Genomic DNA, 16,229 nt, shown 5'->3' with positions numbered 1-16,229 from the left:
GAAATTGCTGAACAAAATATTTATTTTATTGATAAAAAGTAATGAAAAAAAGAGTGCTAATAATCACATAAAATCACATAAACTAATAATCAAATTTTTAATAATGCCAGATTTAATAGCAGCTATTAAAAGGATCGTCAATAACATAAAATGACATATTAGAAAAAATTTTTACGAGTTTTCATAAAAAAACAGAATTTTGTACAAATTCAAATAGTGCGCACTTTTCGAAAATATTTATCATTAGTTTACATATGTGATTATTAGCATTTTTTTATTACTTTTTTTCAATAAAATAAACTGATATACAAACATTTTAGTTATATCCATTTAAACTGTAAGATTTTCCACTTTCCAACACAATTTTTGTTTTCTCAATAACTGCATGCATTAAAAAATGACAGTTGATTAGATTCAGCAATTTCCTATGGGACACCCTGTAATTCAAAAGTGTATTATAAAAATTGTGAAATTAATATATAAAACGATTAGCGAGAAATAGGAAGGCATTGCTTCTCCAGCCATTTAAGTGCCTGAATATTTTCTGCACCTTGTAGAAAAGGTTTTAAACTCTTCAAACATTTTGCATGATAGTTATCTAAATATTCAATCTGAAATAAAATATATTACATAAAATATAAATAAAAAATATATTTAAATAACATAAAAACATATATATATACCTCCTTATCTGTAAGCATTGAGACATCAAGTAAACTGGTTTGAATAGGTACAAGTGTCACAGTTTCGAAAGTAAGAAAACCTCGATTTTTATGATTGTAAGGTGTCTTTGCAGAAACAACTAATTCGATATTTTCCAGTCTAATACCGAATTTGCCATCTTCATAATATCCTGGCTCTGTATTTAAAAATACACATACATACATATTTATTTATTTATATCCTCCTTACCTTTTTTACATAATGGCGTTTGTCTTGTATATTTTGATCATACCATTCGATAAGAACATCCCAGGTTGCAAACCTGGATCATCTGGATGTGGCTTCCATGTAATACCGATAGGCTCCTCGTGAACATTCAGGTAGGATCCTACGCCATGACCAGTACCGTGAAGATAATCAAGGCTGAAATAAAATCAGTTCTCAATCAGATAAAAAAATCTTCCTTTAATAAGATCTTTTTTCTGCTTCATTATAGTATCATAAAAAAATGTTTGCTATACCCAACGTTCCATAAGCTTTCGCGTGCCAATGTGTCAAGGTAATTTCCTTTGGTCTTTAAAGGAAATATCATTGTTGAAAGACGACATTGTCCTTTAAATACTCTGGTAAAACATTCACGTTCGAAATTCGTAGGTTCGCCAAAATGCAGGGTCCTCGTTACATCTGTCGTACCATCATGATACTGTGCGCCAGAATCACAGAGGTAAAGCTCTTGATCTGTAATAGGCATATCGGTCTCCGGTGTAGGTGAGTAATGAATAACCGCTCCATGAGGACCAATAGATGATATAGTTGTGAAACTTAATCCAACAAAATGATCCTGCTCCCTTAAAAAGGAAAAATAAAAATTCTTTTTACCATCTACATTTTATATTGCAAAAAATAATGCATTAAAATATCACATTATAAATTGACTTACTGTCTGAATTTTTCCAGTCGCGTCGCACCTGAAATTTCTGTAATTTGCTCTTTTGTATTCTTGATCTTATCTTCCAACCAGGCAAAATATTTTACGAGTGCTACAGAATCTCTCACATGCGCCGCCTTCATACCCTCTATTTCGATCGGATTTTTGATCGCTTTCATAACGCTGATAGGTGTAATGTCTGTATGCTTCTTGACTTCTCCGCAATCTGCGTGTAATGCATAACTGGACTTATTGCTGATCCAAATCTTATCTTGTTCCATACATAGATTCACGAGTTCTTTCATATAGACATGTATATCTGTGTAAGCATGAAAAATTGGGTCGACACCTTCGTTTTTCAATTGCTCTAATGCCTCTTGGCTAAGTCTACTTCTATCTACGAAGACATGTACATCTTTTGGAGTGAGAATAACATACGTAAAGAAAACTGGGTTGAAAGGTATATCAGATCCTCTCCAATTTAACAAATACGCAATCTCGTCCAATGCAGTTACTACAAGGATCATCACATTGTTCTCCTTCATAGCTTTGCGACATAATCTTACTTTATCCCCTGCACTTTGGCCTGAATATTGTAATGACTGAGGTAAGATTACATTGGCCGTAGGTGCTGGTTGTTCATCAGCCCATACTTTATCTACCAAATTTTCAGGAAGAGGAATTAAACAATGACCAGCAGTAGTCAAACTAGTATGCAATCGTGCCCATTCTGTATAACTTATTAGATTAGCGTCAGCTCCAACTGCAGATTTTGGAGGTAAGTTTGAAGCCAACCATGCAGCGATGGTAGGTGTGTCTAATAAGCCTTCTCTCATCAAGGTCCACTCCTCTGGTGGATCCAGTTCTGACAAGGCTTGCGTATAATATCTTCCATCTGTCCACAGCAATGCTCTGTCGTACATAACAACCACTGTACCATAAGAACCTCGGAATCCACTGATGAAACGTCGTCTCTGATCTCGCTCGGTCGAGTACTCTGATTGATGCGCATCCTCTCCATTAACAATCAAAGCCTGGATCCCTCTTTCTCTGATGCCACCAGCTTGAACATTCTTCATCAGAGCCCGCAGTTGCGTTAGCTTCCAAAGTCCATTCCTTCTTACCATCTGTTTTTGGGTCATAAAAAATACTTTATTGCTTTATGCTGAGACGATGAGACAACAAATATGTGAAAATATTTATATAAAGTTTATTTTTTCCTTACCTTGAAATATTTTTGGAACACTCTCTTGTTAGATTGATAAGATGCTGCGCCGTGGAATGATATGGATTTTTATACCTCCTGCATTTAAGTGTACAGAATTGCAAAAGTGTTATCAATAGAATTACAAACTCATCTTTTTAAAAGATTAGATATCTTATCTTTCTTTGTCTCTCTTATATAAAATATAATTTATGATCAATTGAAAACCTTTTTATCTCCTTTATGAATGTAGGTGAAAAATCTTTCAGGAAAAAACAAACTTCACTACAAACAGCAGTCCTTGGCACAAAACATATATATGTATGTATAAACAGAGAGAAGCCTTGTGACACATTTCACTTCCAATCTCGAATTATTCAAACCACGGATTTAAATGTCTGAGGCACGCTCTGGTTGATCGAAATTTTCCTAGTTTCCTCGCGTTTAACCAATCGGATACGTTTCACCTCGATTTAAGCCTAAAAAAATTGACCAATCACAGTCGAGTATGAGGGGAATACTTTACTGTGATTGGTCGATTTTTTAAGGGTAAGAGCTCAAATTATCTTTCGTGATTCAGGGGTTTATCTTATTATTTATTCTTTGCTGTGACGAGCGGTGAATTTAATTTGGCAGATTTTTGCGTCATCGGCAAAATAGAAGATGAAAATATTTATTTATATTCCGATACGATTCATATTTATTTATTTCATGTTCATTAGGAATAAAGCACCACTTGACTTGACGTTTCGGGCAACATTGGATTACGTGTTGCGCTTCAAATGAACACGATAGATTACGTCAAGTCACACAATGTCAGTAGATTTATAACTATCAGTTCCAAATCCTTCCCTTGTGAAACATCTGATATCCTAGTCGAATATTTATATATGTTCATTGGAAAAATAAATCATCGAGTGATATATATTGCGTACTTAAATATTTTGACGTTTGTAAAATTGATCTTGCATTATAATGAGGCCTAGCCAAAGAAGACAACAAGGCCTGCAGTATGGAATATTTTTGCTATGCATGCAGATTTTTAATTTTGGACTTGATAAAATACCACCTGCCACTTTAATTGGAGTTATTGTACAGGTAATTCTTTCTAGGTAGCAAACAAACGTCAAAACGTTATTTTGACATGTAATGTCATTTTGACGTTTAATGACGTCAATTTGCTACTTGGGCTACAAGTTACTCTAACTTTTAATTAGAAAGTCAGAAAAATATTTGTGTGCAACGTCAATTAAATGATATATGTATATATATATATTTGTTCTTATTTTGAACATTAATTTTTGAAAATGTATTTTAATATATTCAGATTATTTATTATATTTAATACTTGAATATATATATTTATTTTTTAGTCTTTGCTGTACATTGGATTGATACGAGTGCCATGGAACGCTGAGGAAGTATGCATATCAGCAGTAAAAATAATCAAATACAGAGACTGGCGATCGTTTTTTCTCTCAAATTTTGAACATGGATCTGATATGCATCTGTATTATAATATGTTCTCTTTCATTCTAAAAGGATCGTATTTAGAACCTATCTATGGGACAACAAACTTTGTACTGTTGCTTGTTATACTTTCCACTGGATGTAGCATTATGTATGTATCCATAGGATATATGCTGATGCAATTAACAGGAGATTACGGATACTTCACAACTTGTGCTATTGGCTTCTCCTCAACGTTATTTGCATTAAAAGTAATTGTATTGTGCGAAGAACGTGATCGATTGCGCAATGTCAGTGGATTTGTAGTACCGAGTAAACTATCTGTGTGGGTTGAGTTGATATTGATACATCTCTTAGTTCCGAATACTTCCTTTGCGGGACATTTGGGTGGTATCTTAGTTGGGTGTTTATATTCTTACACATTTATCGGAGAATTAATTGATAATTTGATACATATGATAACTGGTAGACCCATTATACATGAAGAAGATTTTTATAGAAAACGAAATACGTTATTTACCTGACACATTTTATAAATATTTGATATTTGTAATAAAAATATATATTAGAATAATTAAGATAAGTAAATTATTAATAAATACATGTGATAATTGTAAATAATTATAAATTAAAATGATTATTTTTGATTATTTCAAGAAATTATATTTTTCTATATTTTTATTTTCTTAAATATTTGTAATATTAATAAGAAATAAATATTTCATGTTGATTGCATGTTGAACCAACTTTACAAAACATACAAAACTCAGATCTCAAATGTATGTAATGAATGTAAAAAAAAATAAAGATCTTTTTTTAAACTTTTTCCTTATAATTAATCCTTTCATAATTCGTATGAATTTTTAATGAAGATTTAATAAAATAAAAGTTTTAAAAATTATCATATGTTCTTGTTATAATAGGATTTTATATAGTAAAACATTTTAATAATGTTGTAGCATTTTTAATTTGCAAAAACAAATAAAAAATGAAAAGATAACGACTAGTCGTACAAAAAGAAGAGTAATAAGATTTGTTTATTACAGATGGTTTAATGATACTTACAGTGTACAGATTTCACTTACTTACTTGATTGTAAAATTTTATACAATTTGTACAATGTAATATTTGATATATCAGAGGAGCGTTGCGTCGTTAACATCCAATTTGCTAAAAAAATAAGTATAAAAAGTAAAAAATGTTCTTATCAAATACAAATACAGTAAATAGAAAGACTTACAGATTGCTTTATCATCGATTGGATATGGTATACCATAGAATATAAAATATGTGCACATTTTAGCTACAGATTTAGTGTCAGCTTGTACCATTCCATTTTTCGTAAGATATTGTTTAAATAAAGATTTCATGTCTGTGAAAAGTAGAAAAAAATTAGTGGAGTATAACAAAATCACTATAAATTATAATGTAATGTTAATAACTACCATGCTCCCATTTGTTAAGAATAACTGTCGTTTTCTGTTTAATTGCTAGCATGCTTTCCAAGCTGAATAATAGATTTGCATCGTCTGCAGAGTTAATTCTTCTCGACAATTCTGTCGACAGAAGCTTTATTTGCCATATTGAAAAGCTATTTGGTTGTTCCTCGATAATTTTCACACTCTGAATTATACGTAACCATAATGGTATAAGATTTACTTTGTCTTTCGTAATGCATTCGTATATAATTATCGCAAATATATGAAGAAACTGTCGTTCGAATTCTGGCATTTTCCATTGAGCAGCTGTAAATTTAAGATGTTCGATAAAAATGTCATTATGTAAAAAACTGCATAAAATATATAATTGATATATTTACTGATCTCTTAATTGAGATTCGCATTAAGAATATAATTGAATATAATTTCATACCATTTTGTAACGAATACTTGATGTTTTCGGAAGGAGTGGTTTCTCGTTTGGACCATTGTAAAAAATATTTTATTATATTCAGCACAGTCTTATTATTTGTAAACGATGTAACGTACTCTGGCCGAGCAGCCCACGCAATTGCATTTTCCGTCGTTAGAGTTTGAGCCACCAAGCTTCTAAATCCCTATAATAAAATGAGAAGTATTAATATAATTTATTATATTATTTTTTATTTTATTATATTAATTATTATTTTATTGATGTTTATATGTTTATGCAATAAAAGCAAATAAAATATATAAGATATTAAAGTAATATCTTACGTGAGGATCTTCCATGTACGATAAACAGCCAGCTCTTTGCTTGATACTTAAAAAATCGTGTCTTTCCAGCATATTTTTTAATTGTTGCCAATTGTGGTGTTTCTCAAACGTAATTGTCCAGTATCTCGTATCTTTCAATTCAATTCTTTTTAAACTACATAATTGCGGTAATAAACAGGGTGCTTGCAGACTTATCTCTTGCCCTTCAGCTTCTCTATCAGTCTCGAATGTTAAATGTATCGTCGCATAGCAATACTGACCAGTATCTATGTCTCGTGGTAAAATAATGCGTGGTTCAGCTGCTAATACATACAAGTGACGCAACGCTTGTAAATGATATCTGTAAAATAATAAATTTAAATATCAAATATCAAAATTGCTACTGTAAGTTTATAATTTAGAAAATATATAATTTAAATGTGTTCATTTCTATTACTCTCATAACTTTAAAAAAAAATATTGCTTTGTTCTAAAAAAACAATATATTATAGTTGAATATTTTTAGAAGATATCAGGGCAGTGAATTATAATGATTAGTGTTGATAGAATGCAAACCTGTTGTCATTGCTATGAGTTGGAAATTTTGGAAAGAGTGAAATTATAAGAACCGCCACTGCATTTGGACTATTCGAAAGAGTGTACTTTCCACCACCCAGAAAAAGAAGACCGAGGGCCATATGCGTTGCCAAATGAGATCCATAAGTGACAACGCCACTGGCAGGTCCTATACGAGTCCGTACGTGTCTGCATATTCTCATAATCTAGATATATTTTATACATAATATAATTTATATATTAAATAATCAATAAATTCCTGTCATGACTATAAAATCATTATAAATATTCAAACTTACATCTAAGTCACCAGTGCCTGCCATTACCACTGCGGTAGAAAGCAGAACAACATTTAGACATGTTTCAACAGTTGATTTGCCAGCCAATTCGGCTATAGTTTTATGCGACAATGCCATAAACATCTGAGCGTAATTGTACAAAGTCTTGAAAGCATTTTTATTAGCAGTGCCTGCATATCTCAATCCCAATGCCATGCAAGCACCAGCTATAATGTTGCAGTAAGCCTGACTGTAAATTGTATATTATTAATTAATACAATCAGATATATGTTTCTTTACAGAAAAAAAGAATATTTAAAAGAGCAAATGTTATTTTACTTTCTAATATCATCTTTGTATTTTTTAACATTTTTTATCTATATTGTTAAGTATTTTTGTCTATATAGTTAATGCTTTTTATCTATATTATTAAATATTTTATTTGAATATGTAATATATTTTTCTTTACAAACAAAAAAGAATAATTAAAAGAGCAAACGTTATTTTAATAGGGAATAAAAAAATACAAAAAAGCTTTAAGAAATGTAAGAATTACTCACTTGATAGTTTCCAAATCCACATTCTGTGTAACTTCTGGCGTAGGTTTTTGCAATCTGTATTTATAAACGATATGAGGCACATGACTAGAAATCCACGCTTTCGTTGGTTCGATATCCTCCCATAAAATTAGCGACTTGGCGAGTACTCGTAGCATCAAAAAATCTGGCCTTACAAATTCTAATAAATACTGCGTATCGGGAGGTTGCATCCACTCGGCTACCGCACGATTTCCAGTATTGAAGTACATTAATCCTAAAGCTATCGTTGCTCCCGGGCTTGTTACATCGATATTTATCGAGTCACCCTCCCGTATTTGATAACTGCAAAAAGGTCCAATGTATTTGAATTCTTAAAAACTTGAACATTGAATGATAATGAATATTCGTAAATATTACATATTAATTTCTTAACTGGAATGGAAGAAGAAAGATAAGAGAGAAGTGCTATATCAATTTTATTATACCTAGGGGACTTGTATTTATCTTTTTGTGCTCCAGAGAATGGTCTTGAGTGTCCACCGACCATGTAATAGTGCAAAGTATCAGGGATGCTTGCAGGCACATCTGCTCCACCACCAGAACCAAGTATGACCAAGCCTAATGCCAGTCCTGCTGTTAAGGAATATGATTCACGATTTACACAGTTCTTCATTTCAGGCCCTGGAGGTCTACCTACAAAGAAACATTTTTTTCATTAACATATATTTTAATACATATTTTTTATTGTGTTAGAAAAATATAAGAAGAATTAGTAACCAAAGTAAATTAATTCATCTATATACATTTTTTTCTGAATTAAATTTTGTTTTAAGATTAGTATTTTTAAGTAGTATTTAAATATTTTATTTGAATATGTAATATATTTTTCTTTACAAAAAAACGAATAGTTAAAAAAGCAAATCTTATTTTACTTTCTAATATCATACTTGCATAGTTTTGATTTTTATCTATATTATATGTATCTCTTTAAATGTTTTATCACTTTTAAAATAAAAATGAGAAAAAAGTCTTAACGCTTGCAAATATTGGGTTTTGTAAAATGATGTCTGTCAGTGTATTATAATTACCGATTTCGGATAGTAAAGCATGTGAAATATGTCTGTGAGCAGTTCCTTGATACACAAGACCAACGCCCATTAATGCCGCTATTTGGACGTTCTGTTGTACATTTAATTCGATACTCGTCGGTGGCAGAAGCGTTTCCACGTGCAACGATAATAACTTAGTCATAGATACGTTCATGGTGCCGCGATGCGTCGCCGACAAGCCCAACAAGAGTCCAACGCTGATAACATCGTGACAATCGGCTAAATATTCGTATGTACTTAAAGGAGCCAGATTTTTCAGATGTCCATTTAAACCGAGAGCCATTAAAAATCCCGAGTGCTCTGCCCCGCGTTGAGTGCATGTACCCAGCTGCTGTCTATTATATACTATCCACGTGGAATCAATGTTTGCAGCATCCGGATGAACACACAGACCTGCGGCCACGCCGTTGTGAAATAATGGCCACATATTCATGTTTGGAACAACATCTATGTGAGTTAATTCGACGGTGGTTCCACGGGGAGGTGCCTTGCCTGATGAAAGCAAAAGATTCAGTTAGTGCTTCTCATTAATGAAATCATTTTAATACAACTACGAAAACACACATCTTCTTTTTATACTTCATAATTTTTGACATATCTAGTTTTCATAAAATAAATATATATTAGATATTTTATATATTCTAAATATATATTATATATTATTGTATACTATTAAATAAATAAATAAATACTATATATATATATATATATATATATATATATATATACTAAAAAGAAAAAAGAAATAAAAACAAAATATAAATGTAAAGTTTTAGAGTACCTGTTAAACACAATTGTGGAATGGGCAACTGTTCTGTTATCATCGGCGTAGAAGTTCTCAATGTAAACATGCCTCTAGCTACAGGTAGTGCCATTGTTCTTGTGCATAATGTATGAAGATGCCTTTCCTGCTCCTCTATAAATTCATGATCGCTTACATTCGATCTTTGTACTATCGCAATTCTTACTGGTTTTGACGAATTGAGTAATCTTCGCACTTCAGCGACTCTGTGATCCTTACTAAATCGTAATTTTAATATCTATAAAAATAGATAGAAGAAGAGTTGTAATATAAATAAAATAAATTGAAATAAAAATGTCAGCTATGGGAAATATTCTGTATAAAAAGAAAAAATAACTTATTGATCAAAACTATATCATAAAAAAATTATATAAAATATATATGTAAATAGAAGAGGAAACACATAATGTGAGAAAGTGTATGCATAAAAATATATACTGTATCATCAAACTCCATGCCGTCATCTTGTTCATCCTTTATCCCATAATCTTTTGTTTCGCCATCGATATATTGTAATTTCGATGATGGTTTCAAATGTTTATCCAATGCGGCTAAATCTTGACGATCTACGAGCTCATAAGCATGCGTGGGCCAATTTGATGGTGGAGATTCTCGACATTTATGCATAACATCTTTTATCATCAGGGATATCACAGGCGGCAATATCTCGAGATCTTCTTTCGTCATACCTAGAATTACGAGTTTATTTAAAATTTTCGGAGATATAGATAAGGAAAAATACAATTTCTTACAATATTTGAGTTGTAAAAAAATCTCTTACCCATCTCGTGATACAATAATATGATTCTATCTGTTGTAGGCCTTTCTAATTTCTTCAACATCTCTTTGTCAGACTTGCTTCCACTTTCTTGAACGTCGATGCGACTTCCGGCAGGTACAATTAATTTGATATACTTTTCCATTTCTATTACATCAACGCGATCTTCGTTCGCCACAAGTGCAGTTAAATATATTATATTTCTCGTTCTTGGATTAACGTGACTTAAATATGGAAATGTAGTTATCTGTATTCCATTCAGCATGTTGTTTATTGTTTCAAATATATTCGCTGGTTTTCGAGACATATAATTTGGAATTGTTATTTTCTGTAGATCCGAGTCACCAATCTGAGATTCTACGGTTTTTAAATATTATAACGATGGAGAATCAAGGAAATAATGATGAATGTACATCTCGAATTTCAAATCTATGCTTAATTGATACAGCAATTGTCCGAGCAATGGCAAACTTCCGGAAATAACGCTGTTTAATTTCAATTCCTCGTATAAGAGGTGAAGAGAAAATAAAACGAGCGGAAGATGTGGATACAGAACAGCTTGCGTGTTTATTTTGCCGATGCTATTCGATTCTGTAGCACTCTTCGGAATCGTGCAAGGGAAGCTGGATATTTTCTGACTTCTCAGCACGTTCGAAATATAAGCCTGGGAATTTTTATGTTCACTTGACTGCAACAGATACAGCCAATCGTCCGTAGATCCGCAATTGTTGGTCTTCTGTTTTTTAGGTAACACCATAGGACTATTACGTTCCATACTCTGATCCTTCTCGTTATTTTGTATTAAATGTAGCTTCTCCACATCGTATCCCAATAATGTGAACAGAACCACGAGAAAGAGATCCCACTCTTGCGCCGGTGAGAAATCTTGTGGACCAGGGGCATTTCTAGCTCCGTACCATTTAACTAATAACTGCATTGCTAAATCCCTTTGAAGTACACTTCTTAGTGTATGTAAACATTTAGTAACTAAAAAAGATATATTTATAATTTTATTTTGTGTGCAAACTTTGTAAAGTATATTACCTCTTACACTGACTTATATTCTTATATACATCAATAATACATTTTGTTTGCAATAACGTTTATTTACCTAAAGGAGATGTGCTGGATACAGGTAATGTTAAACGAAAGTATTGTTTCTTTCCACATTCCACGGTAATCTCATTGCCTATAGAGTCTTTCAACGCAAGAAAATTTGTATCTAATAAGGAGTTTTCTAAGAGTATCGGCGGACGAGCGCAATTACCACCTACGGGACTTAGTAAATGCATACTCTCTTCAAATTTAATTTCATGCGAAGGCGCACAGTTTTGATAAATTAAAGAACTTCGTTTCGGAAATGGGGATGCAAGCTTAGCATTATTACTTGATAAAAAGTAGTTATTGCTCATGAGATTCGACAGTATGCTAGATATATGTAATTTGCCCACATATGTAACTCCAGTGTATAATGCTATACCATTTGACAAATCTACAACTGCTATCATGTTCAAGTTCTGGAAAAAAATAATTTAATTATTTAATATTTTAGTATTATGTATCAAGTTATAATGATATAAAAAGAATCTAATATGTACTAACTGATAAATTAATAGCATCCTTGGCTGCAATACCTGTCACCATTCCAAAAATGATTTGTTGTTGTTTATTAGTCTTTTCTAATCTCACTAGAAACAGCTGCAAACGATTTGGAACCAAATAACCCAAATAACTCTGTCCAACAAGATCCGAAGTTAAGAAAACTTTTGATGCACGACCATAAACAATATCTCTGAAAAATTACAAATGTATGTTTAAAAGAAATATTAATTTTTTTCTAAGTTTACAATTATATGGAAAATTTAGGAAAAATGTAAATCTGTAAAATCAAGTTAAGTTTTCTTTCGAATTATTCTACTTCAAATATATATAATAAAACATTCAATTATTAATTTAAGAGTTCTTCAATAATATAAATAAATATTATAAATAAATGTCATTTATTTTGTTACTGTTAATCTTAAAAGAAATCATATTACAAGTTTAACTATTATATAAGCTTTGGTTGATTTGAATGCAAATAATATTTGCAAATAAATGAATAAATATCATAATAAATAAATAAAGTCTAGTTAAAATTTAAAACAGTTTATATTCTTATTTATAGTAAATTGTTTAAATCTATTTTTCTTGTTAATTTATCGAATATTAATAAATTTCTGCTTAAGCCTGTGCAATTAAAAATACAAAATGCAAAAGCTAAATTAAATGTGAATATTCATTACTTACTTTGATGCACTGAGGTTTTCTGTCCATACATGTTCAAGACAAACCTCAGGATATAAAGGTTTGCTCGCAATCGCAGCATCTTTCAACTGAATGTTGTTGTAACTAGCAAATGGATTGATTTGACTCGAGGTTGTCTGATGTAATCTGTTGTGATAGATGTTTAAATTAGTTGGTGCTCCAAGTAGAGGAGACAAAACTGCCGAATGCGTGGGCGATTGGCAACGAGAAATTGTAGCCATCGAGCTTTGCGAACGTGAGTGCTGTTGCTGCTGAGAAGGTGATGGTCCACCAGAATTAGTACTATAAGAAGTAGTACGAGATCCGAATGGAGTATTAGTCAGTCCTAGGCCCATGCCAGTATTGTTACTCATTTGTAAATTTGGAATTCCTGCAATATATTTATTCACATATCAATTTGTATATTCCAATTTTCTTTAAACAATCTTTTACTTTTATTATTTAACTTTACCATAAATATATTCGTGAGAAAAAAGAATTAAAAAAAATAATACATTTATACACATTATGCCAAAATTATCTTTGTAACATTCTATTATGCATATAATATATATGTGCTAGCAATTATATAAATATGTTTTTACCAAGAAGAAAGGGACTTAGATGTCCCTTGTTGGTGCAGCTTTTATTGATGGATAAATTGCTGGCAACATTTAACGATGACATAATTGAATGATTAAGTAAACTCGTGTCGTTACTTCCACAAACTAATTGGCATTCTTCAGCTAACGCTTTGCGAATTTTGTAAACTGAATGCAAATTGGATTTTGTATCGTATACGACTGCAAAGGACGGTTCCGAACTGGTGAATATAATTTGCTGGCTTGATTCATTCATGTACGACAGAGATCCTGAAACATTTAATTCAATTGTACATATACATTAAAAATTAATTTGCCTTTATTTTAAATATTTTATATGATTTAAATTTACTTTTCATATTTAATTTTTAAAAAATTATTTACCATGTTTAATAAGCAAAGGGCAAATCTCATCTAACGGATGCTTTAATGAAAAAGCTACAGGTAAATTATCGTTTTGAGTTGCTAATCTGCTGGTTTCAAATGATAAATACCTGAAAACAAAATATTGTAATTAAGATTTCAATGTTATAATTATGAATAAAATATAAAAATATAAATGTATTTTATATTGAATTGTCAATAAATTATATATACCTTGAATTTGTAACAGGCACTTGAGATTTTTCAAGTATAATTCCATATTTTGTGGGCCAAACGGCGGAAACCTAAGTTATAAATTAATATATATTTACAATTGTGACAAATTACTATTTTCTATTTAATAATTCCATTTAATTGTAATAATTTTGCCATAAAAGCTGCCATTTTCAAAAAATATATATAATAGCAATAATTTTTCTCTATGATAAATTTCGTTTTTAATAAAGTTTATAGAACTGAGTTTTAATATTATTAAAATTTTTTGATATTTGTGTGTATGAGTTTTCGAATTTTATAAAAAAGTTTTCTTTACCTGAAATTGTAAAGTAGAAACATAATCTTCGCCGCTTTCTGTAAAAACCTTAAGAGTATACGAATCAAGCAGACAGATACAATCTAAAGATTTGTGAATGGACCCTTCAGCCTCGTATTCCTTGCCTTTAGTTAAATGATCTGGAATACTTGTGTGAAATGTACACCATAGTGCATGCTTAATATCCGTTTCACATGTGTAGGTTGCTTTGAGTACTCGAGTATTTTGACTGCCCTTGCAGTGAACGGCAACTTTACCAGAGTAATATAATTCTTCTTCTCCGCATCTTTTATTACTACGTACCGACCATGTCTCTTTCTAAACAAACACAATTTTTTCATTAAATATTATTTCAAAATAGATGGAAATGATGAGAGTAGTTATTAGGAGATATAATTTTTTTTAAATTTGATTTTATCAATGTGCTCATACAACATCTCTTTCTCTTATCTCCTTATAACTTCAGTCACATTTCTTTATTGCATTCTTAAATCTTACAGGAGATTTTTCCGATATATTTACTTCACTAAATCTTTTTAGTAGAATATTTTCTCTCGCAGGTGTTTGATTATTGGATAACTGCTGACTAATTAATGATCCAGGATGTCTTAAGATTATCTGTCGGCCACCTGGCGTATATTCCTAAAAAAATATATATTTATATATATAAAATATCAAATATATATATAAAGAATGTATATATAATTATTACTTTATTAAAATTAATTTAATTAAATCTATTTTTCTTGTTGTTCTTTACATAAAACAATATTATTTATATCATAATATTAAATTAGATATAAAATCAGATTTATAATGATAATTATTTACCCAATATTATATGGCATTAACATAATTGTAAATTATTGTTTAAATCAACCCTTGGGAATACAAACAAAATGAAGAGAGAAATTTTAGTATAAATCAAAACATAATTTAAGAATAATTAGGAATTCTAATTTATATTGATATCATTATTAATCTAAAAAATATATTTGCTTAACTGTTTCAATTATATAATTAATATTGACAAATAAAAGATAATTGAATTACAAAATAACATCCTTACCACCGGTTCTGAGGCGGCGATCATCTTCTCCCTGGTTTCATCCAGATTTGCTGACTATATTTACGAATATGCAAAGAATCAATGTTCGCTAACTTTTTTTTCTTAAACAATGTTGTTGTAAAAAGAGTTTCTCGAGAAACAAATTCTTTACAAATCATCAAAAACTATAACACATCTTTAGAGAAACTTGCCTGAAAAGCCACATAACCTGTCGTAACATGTTTTGTATACTATATACAGGGTGTCCCATTTCAATTGACTCCACCTCCAAAAATATTTATTCACTTCATTTCGCATCTTATAACTCAAAAAGTACTTGATACAAAAATATTTTATTATAGCGTTTTGAAAAGCTCTCGAGACGAGCTACAAGAATATGCAATAAAAATGCAGTTCTCCGTTTAAAAAATTAAAATGATCTTGACCTGACCTTGGCAATGCCATCCAAAGTCAAACTAATAAGGCCAATAAATAGACTCTTCGAAACCCTACAACTTTTATTTCAAACATTTTTTTCTAAAATTACAAATAAAAATTTTTAGGAGTAGTCAATTAAAATGGGACACCCTATATATACATACATACATATATATGAATGCATATATTTACACACTCAATCCACACAAATTTCAATACAATATACAATAACACAATTCCAATCAAATAATTTTTTGACAGTTAATCTGACAGCTCAATAATTTTTTTTTTTTTTTTTTTAATATTTTTGTACATACGTAATTATTTATTGACAATTAAATAAATATATACATTTTTGACAAGAAGACACACGTGTGCGTGATTTTAATTTGGCGCACATCACGTGGCATGCACCTAG

The 16,229-nt window shown here is 30.7% G+C and overlaps 3 protein-coding genes across 4 annotated transcripts in view; 1 reads left to right on the top strand and 2 right to left on the bottom strand.

Moving 5' to 3' along the window:
• LOC114937799 (xaa-Pro aminopeptidase ApepP) overlaps positions 1-3,148 on the bottom strand; it is a 3,454-nt gene extending 306 nt beyond the window's left edge. The window contains exons 1-7 of one of the 2 annotated variants that reach the window (XM_029311425.2): positions 3,024-3,148; positions 2,817-2,894; positions 1,604-2,718; positions 1,185-1,511; positions 956-1,086; positions 684-859; positions 1-611 (exon numbers count right to left, since the gene is read on the bottom strand). The exon at positions 1-611 is cut by the window's left edge and continues 306 nt beyond it. In XM_029311425.2, the coding sequence (XP_029167258.1) occupies positions 489-611; positions 684-859; positions 956-1,086; positions 1,185-1,511; positions 1,604-2,718 (1,872 nt within the window). In that variant the 5' untranslated portion in view covers positions 2,817-2,894; positions 3,024-3,148 and the 3' untranslated portion in view covers positions 1-488. The other variant, XM_029311426.2, reaches the window with a different exon arrangement.
• A 228-nt stretch (positions 3,149-3,376) lies between these two features.
• Positions 3,377-5,086, top strand: LOC114937800 (rhomboid-related protein 4). The gene is made up of 2 exons (XM_029311427.2): positions 3,377-3,893; positions 4,169-5,086. The coding sequence occupies exons 1-2, from the start codon at positions 3,771-3,773 to the stop codon at positions 4,787-4,789; spliced, it is 744 nt and encodes a 247-aa protein (XP_029167260.1). The 5' UTR covers positions 3,377-3,770; the 3' UTR covers positions 4,790-5,086.
• A 198-nt stretch (positions 5,087-5,284) lies between these two features.
• Positions 5,285-15,612, bottom strand: shtd (anaphase promoting complex subunit 1). Its single transcript, XM_029311387.2, is given in 22 exon segments — positions 5,285-5,435; positions 5,506-5,637; positions 5,711-6,010; positions 6,138-6,321; positions 6,461-6,800; positions 7,016-7,221; positions 7,315-7,543; positions 7,854-8,174; positions 8,318-8,525; positions 8,921-9,433; positions 9,723-9,981; positions 10,182-10,432; positions 10,525-11,508; positions 11,633-12,038; positions 12,124-12,313; positions 12,811-13,198; positions 13,413-13,679; positions 13,794-13,903; positions 14,007-14,077; positions 14,326-14,643; positions 14,824-14,967; positions 15,395-15,612. Coding segments are annotated over 22 exon segments (5,934 nt in total). The 5' UTR covers positions 15,419-15,612; the 3' UTR covers positions 5,285-5,346.
• Positions 15,613-16,229: the final 617 nt, after the last annotated feature.

Source organism: Nylanderia fulva, unplaced genomic scaffold (genome assembly GCF_048542155.1).
Source record: "Nylanderia fulva isolate GAGA-0341 unplaced genomic scaffold, ASM4854215v1 Scaffold4, whole genome shotgun sequence".
NCBI lineage: Eukaryota > Metazoa > Arthropoda > Insecta > Hymenoptera > Formicidae > Nylanderia > Nylanderia fulva.
Note: the sequence above shows the minus strand (reverse complement) of the source record. Positions and strands in the feature narration are given on the sequence as shown.

Excerpts from the sequence above, each read along its gene's own strand:
- LOC114937800 (XM_029311427.2), top strand. The coding sequence starts at position 3,771 with ATGAGGCCTAGCCAAAGAAGACAACAAGGCCTGCAGTATGGAATATTT. Across the intron at positions 3,894-4,168 it reads TAATTGGAGTTATTGTACAG|TCTTTGCTGTACATTGGATT; the intron begins GTAATTCTTTCT and ends TTTATTTTTTAG.